The sequence below is a fragment of the Tamandua tetradactyla genome, chromosome 25 (genome assembly GCF_023851605.1).
Source record: "Tamandua tetradactyla isolate mTamTet1 chromosome 25, mTamTet1.pri, whole genome shotgun sequence".
In the NCBI taxonomy this organism is placed as follows: Eukaryota; Metazoa; Chordata; class Mammalia; order Pilosa; family Myrmecophagidae; genus Tamandua; species Tamandua tetradactyla.
In genome coordinates this window covers 46,470,818-46,484,006 of record NC_135351.1, presented here as the reverse complement: position 1 = coordinate 46,484,006, position 13,189 = coordinate 46,470,818, and the positions used below count along the sequence as shown (strand labels likewise).

At 39.1% G+C, this 13,189-nt stretch overlaps 1 protein-coding gene across 7 annotated transcripts in view; it reads right to left on the bottom strand.

Annotated features, from left to right (window-relative positions):
- Positions 1-9,824: 9,824 nt before the first annotated feature.
- SASH1 (SAM and SH3 domain containing 1) overlaps positions 9,825-13,189 on the bottom strand; it is a 151,130-nt gene continuing 147,765 nt past the window's right edge. For all 7 annotated transcript variants that reach the window (XM_077143425.1, XM_077143429.1, XM_077143427.1 and 4 more), the window contains one exon: positions 9,825-13,170. In XM_077143425.1, the coding sequence (XP_076999540.1) occupies positions 12,907-13,170 (264 nt within the window). In that variant the 3' untranslated portion in view covers positions 9,825-12,906. The remainder of the gene's footprint in view (positions 13,171-13,189) is intronic.

The following is a 13,189-nucleotide window of genomic DNA, read 5'->3' as shown; positions in this document are numbered from 1 at the left end:
AAATCTCATATTTACAGATCTCTCCTGTTGGTTCTGTTTCTCCAGAGAACCCTGACTAACACAATGCATTTCTTAAAGTGTTAAACTCCTAATGGTGAGGGAGACAGACCAGTGTGAAAGTTGCTAAGTGAAGCCAGATAATTATATATACCATATATGTAATTTACTACTGACCCGTTTTGGTAATCCTTAAATTTAAATTAATCCAGAAGAAAACTTAAGACTTCACTACTACAATTTTATACTAGTTATATAAAAAAAAATGATTTCCTTTAAGCAAATATATCAGAACTTAGGAAGCCAAAATGAATACCTCCTTATAACACAGTTACTTTAGTAGTCAGTTTGTGATTCTTGAAGGAAGTTAAACGGACTTCATGGTCAAATATCACCTTTGACACAGCTTTGTCACAAGCCTCAGGATCAACCATTTCACTAATGATACGAAAAGGAATTCTTAAAATAATTTACACAATGGCAGTATTTACTGGAAAAACTATATAAATATTCAGGAGCAAACAGGTGAAAGGAGCAAAAATATGGGAACACTCCTAGAAAGCACCAGAATATGAACAAAAATGCCCGTCACAAAGATCAATCAACGTCAATTTAGGCCCAAATTACTATTAAAGGAAGCAGAAAGGGCAACACGCATTCATGAAATACTTTACCCAAACTGCTTAAAATTATAAAGCTGTATGGGCTACTTACTTCCTGATGATGCTGAGGAAAAACAAATCAGGCATTATTTGACCATATATTATAATTTCTATGTTTTTAACAAATGAAAATTTGAAATACTTCAAATATCACAAGATTTGAGAAATTTTCTTTAAGATTAGCTGATTAGAACAATTATGTCAATTCAAGAGAAATCATTATTATGGTAAAAAATAGCAGTGAAAAGCTACAGAAAGGGCATGTTCAGAAGATTAAGATACACACATACTGCACTGATTTAGAATTACCAGGTTCAAATCTTGAACCAATCCATACCTTGATATCAAAATAAATTTGCCTAGAGTCTAAGAGATCTACATTCAAAGGCTTTACTTATCTAGAGAAATTTATTGTTTTAATGAAACAGACAACCCATTTCGGTGACCAACTTGAATTTTCCAAAAAGTAGCCGATAAATTGAAGAGAAAAACTCCATTATGTAACACAAATACTTCAGTAGAAAAAAAGATCAGGTTCATATTACCTTAGATAATCCCTCTCACCATTAAGAATGTTCAAATTTTCCTATCAACAGAACATCCAGGAATTTCAACTTCTTTCAATAGCCTGATGTTTTAAAGAACTCTTTTTTGACACCCATCACTATATTCCATCTATTTTGTATTGGTTATTTGTATACAGGCTTTATCTTCCTAAGATGGTAAACTCCTTAAGCAATAGTCTCCAAATCTCACACTTAAAATCTAAAATTTTTAGAAAAGCTACCACTATTTTAAAAAGTCCAACTCAAGTCTGATTCTTATTCTTGAGCCTGAGAATTTGTATTTTTAATGAGTGTCTCAGGTGATTTGGATGCAGTCAAGAGTACAGCAGAAAGCAGGAGCAGGTCTCACTCATTTTTGTATCCCACTTTTTTAATAAAAAAAAAAAGTACCTAGGCAGGACTAGACATTCAAAAAGTTTTGTCAAGTGAATGAATGAATTAAAATGCAATCTAGGGAGGGAAAATAAGTCTCTTATTTTTCAAAATCCATTTATTAAGCTTATCAAATCAAAGTAAGAAACCAACATCCTTACTCTTTCCTTAAAACAATGAAAAACTTAGCTGTACAAAGTAATCTTAAATAAGGGGCCAGTTAATTTTCTGTAATGTACATGAATGAGAGCATAATTACATGAATTAGCCATAATAGGCTACCAGATTTTTTTTCATCTACAGGAAGAAAATTCCAGAAAAATGCCATCTTACAAAATATAAAATTTAGTATTAATAAAAATTGGGAGATAGGGAGCATACCGTAACATGATTATAAAGACAGCAGTTTCATTCAAGAGGAACCATTTGCATTGATTTCTGCCTCCAGACAACTTTTGTTACTTTAACTGACTCTAACCACTTAGGGCTTCATTCAGTCAAAAATATCAAGTACCTACTTACTAATGTGACAGGCACTGTTCTTCAGTTTCTTCCTAGCTACCAGATGATCTCTAACGTCTTTTTCAACTTTAACATTTAACATCTCAATAATAGGTACTATGAGCTACTCTAATTTCATTAAACTCCAACTTTACTAGCTCAGGTAATAAATGTAATAATTACACTAAAAGTGGACTCTACTGAACACTTATTATGTAGCAAGCTAGTTGTAAGTATTAATTTATTGACTCCTAACAATTCTATGACATAGATACTGTTATCCCATTTTCTTAAACTGAATACACTGAAGTCCAAGGTCACAAAGCTAACTCAGGTAATTTTCATGCTACAGATTCTATACGTTACTTTTGCATACTTATAGAATCCAATTCTGAAAAATTTATTACAGTAACTTTGGATTGTATTCCTCTTGTATTAAAGACAAAAACTTCAGAAATCACATGACAGAGGTATAAATTACTGAGCACTAGACACTTCACATATGTACTCTCATGTAGTCCTCAACTTTATTAAATGTAGCTATCTGATAATTCCTACTTTAGTGGTGAAAATTAAGAGATGCTGTGGCTGTTCAAGGTCATCTGAATCAGTGGCAACCCTGGAATGGGCATCTATCGCTTTCTGATTCCAAGTCCTTACATTTAACATTTTACTGTATGCTGTGACTTAATTAACACTTAATATTGCTAGCATTCTTTTTATGGGTCTATTCCACATCTTTATATACTTTTAGTCAAAAACTCATTAACACACTAGACTGGAGCATTCAAGAACGATACGTGTTACAAATGTTAACAGCAGAGACAACTGTGTGTGTGTGTGTGTGAGAGAGAGAGAGTGTAGGATATATGGGAATTCTACTTTCTGCATTATTTTTATATAAACCTGGACTGCCCTTAAAAAAGAATGCTATGCTCCACCAGATCCCAAATGACTACTTTCTACTTTGCACCCTGGAACAAAATGGCAAATTGCCAACTCTGTAAATGTTTGTGTCTACAATCTGGATAATCTCAACACCTAAAACTACTGATATCATCAAGATGCATATAATTTTTTTTAAATAGGCTTGGAAATAAAGAAAACTAAAAACCAAAATCAAATTTTCAACATGTAAATACTTTTGTTATATCGCACCAAGTGAATATAAAAATACCAGGGTGATGGCCAAAATGAAACAATGTCTCCTTTAATTAAAAGTATTCATACAAATCAACAAGGCAAACAACCCAAATAAAAAATTGGCAAAGGGTGGGGGGTGCAACGGTAGTGCACTGGTAGAATTCTTTCCTGCCATGAGGAAGATGGGGTTTGATTTCCAGCCCATGCAATTCCCAAAACAAACAAACAAACAAACAAAAATTCAAGAAATGGTGCTGCAATAACAAGATACTTACATGGAAAAACAATGAAATGTGACCCCCCCCCCATACAGTATACAAAAAAAAAAAAAGGCAAAGAACTAGAACAGGCATTTCTCAAAAGAAGATATAAATGACCAATAAGCACAGGAAAAGGTGCTTAACATCATTAAGCACTAGGGAAATGAAAATCAAAACCACAATGTACCACTCACACCCATTACTGGTGTGATGCCTATTAATAAAAACAAAACAAAAACAGAAAATAGGAAGTGTTGGCAAGAATGTGAAAAAATTGGAACTCTCGCGCAATACCTGTGGAGATGTAAAATGGTGCAACAACTGTGGAAAACAGTTTGGTGGTACCTCAAAAATTCAAACGTGTAATTAGTAGATGACTCAGTGTTTCCATTTAAGTATATATCCTCCAAAACTGAAAGCCAGAACTCAAACATATATACACAGCATTAGTCATAAGAGCCAAAAGCTGGAGGCAACTCAAGTGTTGGATAAACTCTGGTATATAGTACAATGGAATATTATTTAGCCATAAAAAGAATGAAGTTCTGATATATGTGACAACATGGACAGAGCTTTTAGAAAATATGATGCTAAAGGAAATAAGTCAGACATGAAAGGGCAGATAAATGTATAATTCCACTTATATGAAATATCAAGAAAAAAAAATTTAGAAAAGGGTTACCAGGGTCTTGGGGGAGGGGAGAATGGGGAGTTACTGCTTAACAGGTAGAGTTAGCTTTAGGTAAGGAAAAGTTTTAATAATAGAAGATGGGGATGGCAGCACGCCATTGTAAAAGTAATAGCCACTAAGTCCTTTTGGGGGAATGGTGAGAAAGGGGAAAAATTCAACTTTCCCAAGTGGAGAATTCTTGATATTCTCACAAGCAGTGGGGACAACCAGAGCAATAGGCTGAGCCCCCAGTCTTGGGGTTTGTTCATATGAAATTTAACCCCACAAAGGATAGGTTAAGCCTACTTAAAATTAGGCCTAAGAGTCACCCCCCCAGAGAACCTCTTTTGTAGCTCAGATGTGGCCTCTCTCTCTCAGCCAACATAACAAGCAAACTCACTGCCCTCCTCCTGTCTACATGGGACGTGACTCCCAGGGGTGTGGACCTTCCTGGCAACGTGGGACAGAGATCCTAAAATAAGCTGGGACTCGGCACCAAGGGACTGAGAAAGCTTCTCCACCGAAAGGGGGAAGAGAGAAATGAGACAAAATAAAGAGTCAATGGATGAGAGATTTCAAGCAGAGTTGAGAGGTTAGCCTGGAGATTATTCTTATGCATTAAATAGATTTCACCTTTTTAGTTTAGAGAGGCTGGAGGGAACTGCCTGAAAATGTAGAGCTGTGTTCCAGTAGCCATGTTCCTTGAAGATGATTGTATAATGACACAGCTTTCACAATGTGACTGAGTGATTGTGAAAACCTTGTGTCTGATGCTTCTTTTATCTACCTTATTGACAGAAAAGTAAAACATATGGATTAAAAATAAATAAATAATAGGAGGAATAAATGTTAAAATAAATTTAGTAGACTGAAATGCTAGTGATCAACCAAAGGGAGGGGTAAGGCGTATGGTATGTACGAATATTTTCTTTTTCTGAACTGATGCAAATGTTCTAAGAAATGATCATGATGATGAATATACAATTATGTGATGATTTGTGAGTTATTGATTATAAAACAAGAATATAATGATCATATGGTAAGAATGTTTGTGTTTGTATGTGGTTATGTATCATAAACAAAACAAAATTTAAAAAATGGCCATGAAAAGATGTTCAACTTCATTAGTCACTAAGGGGGGAAAAAAAGTAACTGCCACTGAATTACACTTAAAAATTGTTAAAATGGCAAATTTTACATGTTACAACAATAAAAAGTAGATAGTAGCAAAAAAAGTTTCTCACAAACTCACTGCATATTAAACTATGCAAATATTTAATCTTAGGCAAACCCATGTTACTGTTTGATTTGTTTAAAAATTCACCAAGAATCTACCTTATTTGCCAGTCTCAAGCACAAAGTTTATTTAGAACAATTTGGCTTTCTCCTAGATTGTAAAGAATATTCTCTCAAGAACCGTGATTCTTTTAGGAGAAAGATTAAGAAGAAGGCAGAGTTATAACAGAGAAGATAGGACTCTCAAATGAGTATGACTGCTGAACCATTACACTGATATTTCTTTTAGTCTTCAGTGTCTTGGAGCAGCCAGAATTAAAAACCTAAACTTGCAGAATAGTAACCCATACCAGACTCTGAAATCTGTTTGTTCTATAACTAATGTTGTGTTGAAATTTATTGCTTTCCACAACTAAAAAAAAAGAAAAGAAAAAGATCACTTGCTTGGCATAAGGAAAAAAAAAAAAGAACCGTGACTACACTATTACATATGGTTAACAATGACTAAAACATATATATGACATTCAAAATGCAGAATAATTTTCTGTACCAATTATTATAAATGCCTCATGTAAATTCAAGGTATTCTCTGTGCCTGCTAAAAGCATCTGTCAGAATCCTAAATTAAATTATAACTCATATTTAATGTGTTTTAAAACTGAAAATGATGTTACTGACCAACTACCAAGGTTGATGTTGTTAGCACCATTAAGTCAAGGGTACACGTTTTTGCATCGTATATACTCAAAGGTAGAGATGACAAATCTACGGTTAGAAAATAATTCTTCTCTATACGGAACTAATCAAAACATTAAATAAGACACAGAATGCTTAGCATTGTACTGGACACAGTAGGCACTCTTAGAATGTTAATTACTTTTCACCCCAAATTTGACCAAGTTGACTAACAATAGGAAATCTCTGGAAGCAACACGAGTAAACATAAACATCATTAAAAAATTCCAAGATGAAATTATTGTGGGGTGGGTATGGCCTGCAGAAATGGCTCTCTAGTTTAAAGAACATGGTAAGCACTCAAAAAAGTCGGATAACTGAACTGAGATTTAACATCTTTATATTCAGGTCTTCTCCCCTCACTCCCACCAAAGTACATGGCAGAATAGGCAAAGTTGTTGAAGGGAAAACAACAAAACCGAGATGGTTTTCCATAAAAAGTGAATCTTTCTTTTCAAAATTAATAAATAATAATGAATAGCCATTTGATTATAGGCATACAAACAAAATTACCATGGTTCAAGAATGCATTTGTAGGAGGCAAATACAGGATTCTACAGAAGCCCTGTTGTTTTTAAAGTGTGCTGCTTTAAACTGAAAATATTTCATTTTCAAGCAAGTCTTTATTAAAATAGTTCATTATTTTTTTTCAAAGGGAGGAGAAAATTGGATAACGGCTACGATTTACTTGGGGTTTGGAATTAGTGTAACTAAACTGAAGGCGAGACACAAGGACATTGATGAAATCATGGAAAATTGATGATTGTGATGAGATTTTCCTGGATATCCAAAGTTACCAAGTCCAGGCACCTCTGTCACTACAGACAGAGCAGCAGAAGCACATAGGAAAACTGTTGGAATCTTTGCTGCCATCAGCATAAACCTCAGAGCTTCTCAGCCAGGCTGGGATGGTACTTGGTTCTGTGGCTTTAGTAACATTCAGTAGGGGTAGGTTATATGGCTGTTTTAGAACTAAGATTCTCAGCAAGAGAAAATTATATTTTAAGACTATTTGAGCATACTGTTGTTTTTTAAGCATGTTTCAATTGGAATAATTTTTTCACAACCATAAGTTTTATGATTTGTGTTTGGTTTTAATTAAGGCTTTAGAGTGACTTGCACATAGTGGTAACTACAAAAGGTGGCATGTTTCTGTTGTGTAACCTTCATAAAAATCTGATTTCCCTATGTTTAGAAACCAAGACCATATTGTAGTTGTTTTTCTAGAGATATAAAATGTAACCGTAAAAATAAGCTGCCTCTCTTTATTCCATTATTCATTTCTCAAAAAAATAAAAATAAAAAGACCTGCAGACCATACGCAGTATCTCTTGGCTTTTAATGTATATTTTTTACTGCCTTAATTGTCAACTTCGTGTAAAAATAATTGATTCAAATTGTTTTCTTAAAGAATAGCTTTTCCTGCAGAATGAAAAATATGGCGTTGTCTCCTAAATATCTCCTAAGGGTTGGTTGGTACTTCTGATATGATGCAGAGAATTTGGGTGATGTTAGTCAAATCACTGAGACCCCCTCCAGGCGCACACAGGGTGGTCCTGCGGCACCCCCATGGGACCCCCTAGGACCCTCAGGATTCCCCAACAGGACCGCCCAGGACCCACCAGGGGACCTCCCAGGACTCCTGCCACAGGACCTCCCAGGACCCCCTCCTAGGACCCCCAGGACCTCCGCAGCATTCTGGACAGGGGTGGGGCCCTTTGCTGGGGGTCACTGGACACGAGCGAGGCCAAGCACGGTCCACCCATTGTGTCCTGGCCCCACGGCCCGTCCCTGCCCTAGAAGGTGTCTGTAGGAGTCCTCAAGGCTCTTCTAGGAATGGCCCCCGTGGCAGCAGGGACAGCCCATGCTCAGAGCTCAGGGACACGGGGATGTGTCCTAAGCCATACAGACGGCCCCTTCAATGTTAGGACCTGTGTGTTCGAAGGCCACACAAGGGGGACGCCCAGAAGAACCAACGGGGGCTGAGTCAACAGTTTCTCTGAGCTCTCAGTCCTCCGAGCTGAGCGTCCACCTCACTGTGGAACTCAACAGCCTCTGATGCAGGAGCACCCCTTGTGTGTGGGCAAGATTTCAGCGATGTCAGCCGTGCATGGGGTGCACAAACTCTCAGTAGAAGTGAACTGACTCACGCCCCTTCCTAAGAGCCTCTCTTCTAGAAACAGAAAAACTCCTGGTGGTGGCTCCAAGGGGCAAAAGGCAGTGAGGTGCCACATGCAGCACCTCTTTGCAGGTCTGCTGCTTAGGCCCTGACGTTCGGCTGAAGGGAAAACTCTTCCACGTCAACCTGCACTGTTAGACACTTTCCCTTCCCCAAACATGAAATAGCCAGAGGCTTCTTAGGCCTCTGCACACAGTAAATACCAATTTTTTTGCCCCATTATGCCATGACTAAAGCATAGGCTCCCAGACCCTTAATTTGGAGCTCATCACCTAAATGTGCTTGCGAACATCATGAAGGGTCACTTTACCTCACTCACCCGCGGCCCTTCTAACTGCAACTTAAGCTGCTCAATGCTGGGCGTAAACAAGGAAAAAAACAGAAAACACACAGAGCTATGTCTCGTGCACATTGTTTGCTCTCAGATGAACTCTTGCCCATAAGTAAAGAAGTCAGCATTTAAAGGTCGATGTGAGCTGTGAGCTTCAGAATCAGTAAATACTCCTTTATTTTTTCTCCTATCACATTTCTATTCTATCTTTCAAATGAATGCATCATAGGCATCCTAGAGGAACCGAGGATAGTACAAAATCTAAGAATCTAGTCAACGTTCCCTAAGAAGCCAGACATTTTGTCAAGTTGATTAATGTGCAAAATAACATTTGTAAAATATCTCAGTGAGCGACTGGGTTCTATAATAGTTCATTTTAATCTGCCGATGCTGCCAGAGTGCAACATCCCAGAGATAGATCAGCTTATTCATTAAGTTAAAAACTTACAGTTCCTCAGAGGAAAGGCAGCTAGCTCTCATCTGAGGTTCTCTGTCACACGGGAAGGCAGAGTCTGCTGGCCTTCTCTCCTGTTTCCTGGATTCCAACGGCTTTCCCCAGGGTGATTCCTTTCTGCATCTCCAAATTTCTGGGCTGAGCTGTGAGTGCTAAGATGAAGTGTGCTGAGCTGCTTGGGCTGTACCGCATTGAGCTCTCTTCTGACTTCTCTCTTTTAAGCTTCCAGCTAATTAAACTAAACATCACTCATTGCGGAAGGCACTACTCTTAGCTGACTGCAGATGTGATCAGCCATAGATGTGTTTCACATGCTAATGATTCAAGTCAACAGCAACAGAACTAGGCACCTTCACCTGGCTAAGTTGCCACCTGAACCTAACTACTACCCTGACTCCCTGTTTGATCGTATAATCTTGGGCAAGTCAATCATGTAATCTGGACTAAGATCCTTTATTTGAAAATGATAGGCCTGGACTAGAGATAACTTTCCCAAACCTGTTTCTAGTCTAAAATGCTGTAATTATAGGACTCTATTATGCGATGTTTGAAAAAAAAATGCTTAAATTGGAAATGATAATCTGGGTGTGTGTCTCAGAACGACTCTTGTGATGTAGCAAAAGTAATCGCACACAATTATTTTCACACTTCATAAATTCCTATTAATTTCTATTCCATTAGTCTCTGAAATACCCAAGAAATAACAAAAAATGGCATATTTAACTGAAGAATTTATTATTTTTATGGGTATACACACGACACATAGACAAGTTTTGATACATAAGAAAACCCTTCTGTTCACCTTTCTTTTTGCTAAGTGAATCATCACAATCATTTTTACAGTTTTTAAAACAATACACAACTTTCTGGGGCTGAAGCAATTGCAAGAATATATGGGTACTGGTATATTACAGCTACTTACAATGTTTAAGACCAGCAATGGAAAAAATAAGTTATTTAAATATTGATTTCATATACAGAAAGTGCAATATTGTTAGTTGTTATATAACTTGCTCAAGTTTCTTCTCTTCCATATCCATTTAAAATCTAAATGACTCGGACTCGGACTACTAAACTTTTTTTCTGAAAATTACACAGTACACACATGCAGCAGACTTGGGGAAGTGACCTTTTTTGCTGCAGTTGTGAAAGCAAACTTTGCACACCAGGAACTGATTTCCAGTGGGCCAGCAGTTTCCAACGTTATCCATACCCAGTTCAGGACAGAGAAAAGGGCCTCTGAGCAAGGCAAGGCGAGGCGAGGAGAAGACACCTGCTCCTTGGTTATCTGGAAATGTAGACTGCAGTGAGGGCAGCTGCATTTCCCTCCAGACAGTTTTGGAAGTAAATTTATACACAATGGATATGTTGCCACCTGAGCCAAACTGCCTTTCCAGGTTTCTTGTGCTTTTCAAAGAACAATTTTCACTGGGACTCGGAATTCTGAACCAAATACCATTGATTAGAGCTGGGTATGGTTGAAGCCCTAACCACTTCCAGACATGCTCCACACAGGCAAGCAGGCTTCTCTAGGGCCAAATTAAAGGTTTACAGCAAAAGAAGAATCAATCAACACTTAACATATTTGAAAATAGTAAAAACAACACAATAAGAAAAACTCAGACAGACCCCTTCCAAGTAAAAATCATTCATAGTCTCTAAATTTGATTTTCTGTGCAAGGGGAGTGATTCCCAAGGAAGGGGAACAAATACACCATTTGGCATTGAAACGCTCGAATCCAGAAAGTTCCCTTTTTGGGTGCTACTTGGAAATTCACTATTTCTTTTCCTGTGTTGCCCTAACACCAAGTTTTGTGGGTTTTTTTACTCTGAGAATGTCATCAGGCCAACTGCGAAAGCAGGAAGAGCTGTCCACAGCACCCCTGGGACTTCCCCTGAGTAGTCAAAGGTGCTGGACAAGCCCGGATGGCTGAGCTCACAGGGATGCCCGAACCAGAAGGAGCGAAATGAGCTGGCGCTTGGAGTTCAGTGGAAATTTGGCACCTTTAGCTTATTCAACATTTACACAAATTTCACACGATATGTTATGTAATGTAAATATTACTGAGGAAATACATTATCTTAAAGATGTGTAACAGCACATTCAAAAATACTTCACCTGAGAACATCCTTTTCTTCAGAAACATGGATACAGGATATAAAGGAATGCTAGAGATGGCTTTGTAATTACAGAAATCATTATTCTTTCTCTTTCCTGAGAGAAATAATTTGTTTTAATGAGTAGATTAAATATTACAAAACTTTTGATAAAGGCCTTATGTTCAGCGTTTCTACTGCAAATGACCACATTTGATGCTTAAAAGAGAGCTCACAATAAGAATGTAAGCAATGGAAACTTAACAGCTGATAGTCCCCTAAATTTGCTGTTTGCTAAAAAATCAGACACTAGACTAAAAGTGGACAGGATATATTTAAATTAGTTGTGAAACAGTAAAAAATATGCAAATATTTAATATACAGCTAAAGGAATTGGCCTGGCTGCCTAATGAAGAGTTTCAATTAAACAAATTATCTAAATAGGAAAAGGGGGCTATTGGGGGTTGACTCCTTTTCCCCCAAAAGGCATGTTTAGGCCCCAGGCCCTGGTCCTGCAGGTATAAAGCCTTTGTAACCACGACCTTAGAGCACGTTATTGGCTACGGGGTGCCCAGACTGAGTCGGGGGGTTCTGGTCCCACTTGGTTGAGTCCTTTTATACACAAAGGACACTGGACAGAGAGAGAAGCCCCAGGGAACAGCCAGAGGCCGGAAGAGCAAAAGGAGGCTACTGTGTGCAATGTCACGTGACTGAAAAGCCAAGGAGCCCCAGAGGTCACCAGCCACCCGGAGAGCCAGCGCCGCCCCTCTCAGCCAGGAGGTCCTGCTGTCAGGCCAACCCTGCGTGTGGCCTTTGCTTAACAGCTGGTATACCAAAATAGAGGACAACAGCTTCACTACAAAGCTTAAAAAGATAAACCCATTCCCTTTCAGAAACACTTTTCTGGAACATTCCATCTTACAAGGATTTTTGCAAAAGTGACCTATTGGCTGATTAATTTTGGAAATACGCCGAATCCCAAGTCAATGCTGTGACAGCAGCAATAAGGTAACAAAATACGCTGGTCAGAATGAAAGGCATTCACCACCCCACCTCTTTGTGGTTTCCAGCAGCTTTTTACTGGACTTGCAGTGATTTTAAAGCCGGAAGGCCAACATGACATTTGTCTCTGATAAACACCCCTACAAAGTAAGCCACGTTAAAATGAGACAATTAGAAAAGTATTTTTACTGAAAACCCCAGATACATCAGATTTTGAGTTACAGTTACAGGGTTGTGAAAACTAAATAGTTAACTGCTTAAAAGCTCATGTTAAGGCAAAAAAAAGCTGATTGCTAGAAAGCAATTATTCAAAGGTCTCGTCCACCCACAGAACAGAACCTCTTCTTTCCTGCTGTCGGATTTTCCTACTTCTCAAGGTGTGAGGACAGCCGAGGCTGTGCCCCGAGGGCTGCGCGGGCCTGGGGTCCTGCAGGAAATGCTGGAGGGGTGTGAGGGGCCCTCAGGAGCCGCAGCAAAGGCAGTTCGGCTGCTGGTCGTCACCTGGTTCTTCTGCATTCCGAAACTAAAAAGAAGTTCCTGTCTTTTCTTTGGGGGTTAGAAAGAACCCCACCATGCCCGTCAGGGGCTGTGCTGGAGGAGAGAAGGTCTGCGAGGGGTTGGCCCCCTCTTCTGGGTCTGGTCAGCATGTCCAGGGAGTCGCCCAGCAGCCCAGGCAAGGCGAGGGGGGCTGGCAGGGCCGGCTACACAGCCTCGTGGCCTGGTGGCCGTTCCAAGAGCCTGGCTGCAGCCATCAGCCAGTTTCTGTGCTTCTCCTCTGTGATGCCAGCCTGCTGCAGGCAAGAGTGGGTCAGAGAAGGCACCTGGCTCAGCGCACAGACCCCCGCTGCAGCAAGGGCACCGCTGTACATGGGCAGCCCAATGGACACCAGCCAGGTGGACACGGACGACACGCAGCCTGGGGACAGGGGCTTCCTGCAGATCTCTGTGAGCCCACCACTTGGGATCTGGACAAACAGAAATCCG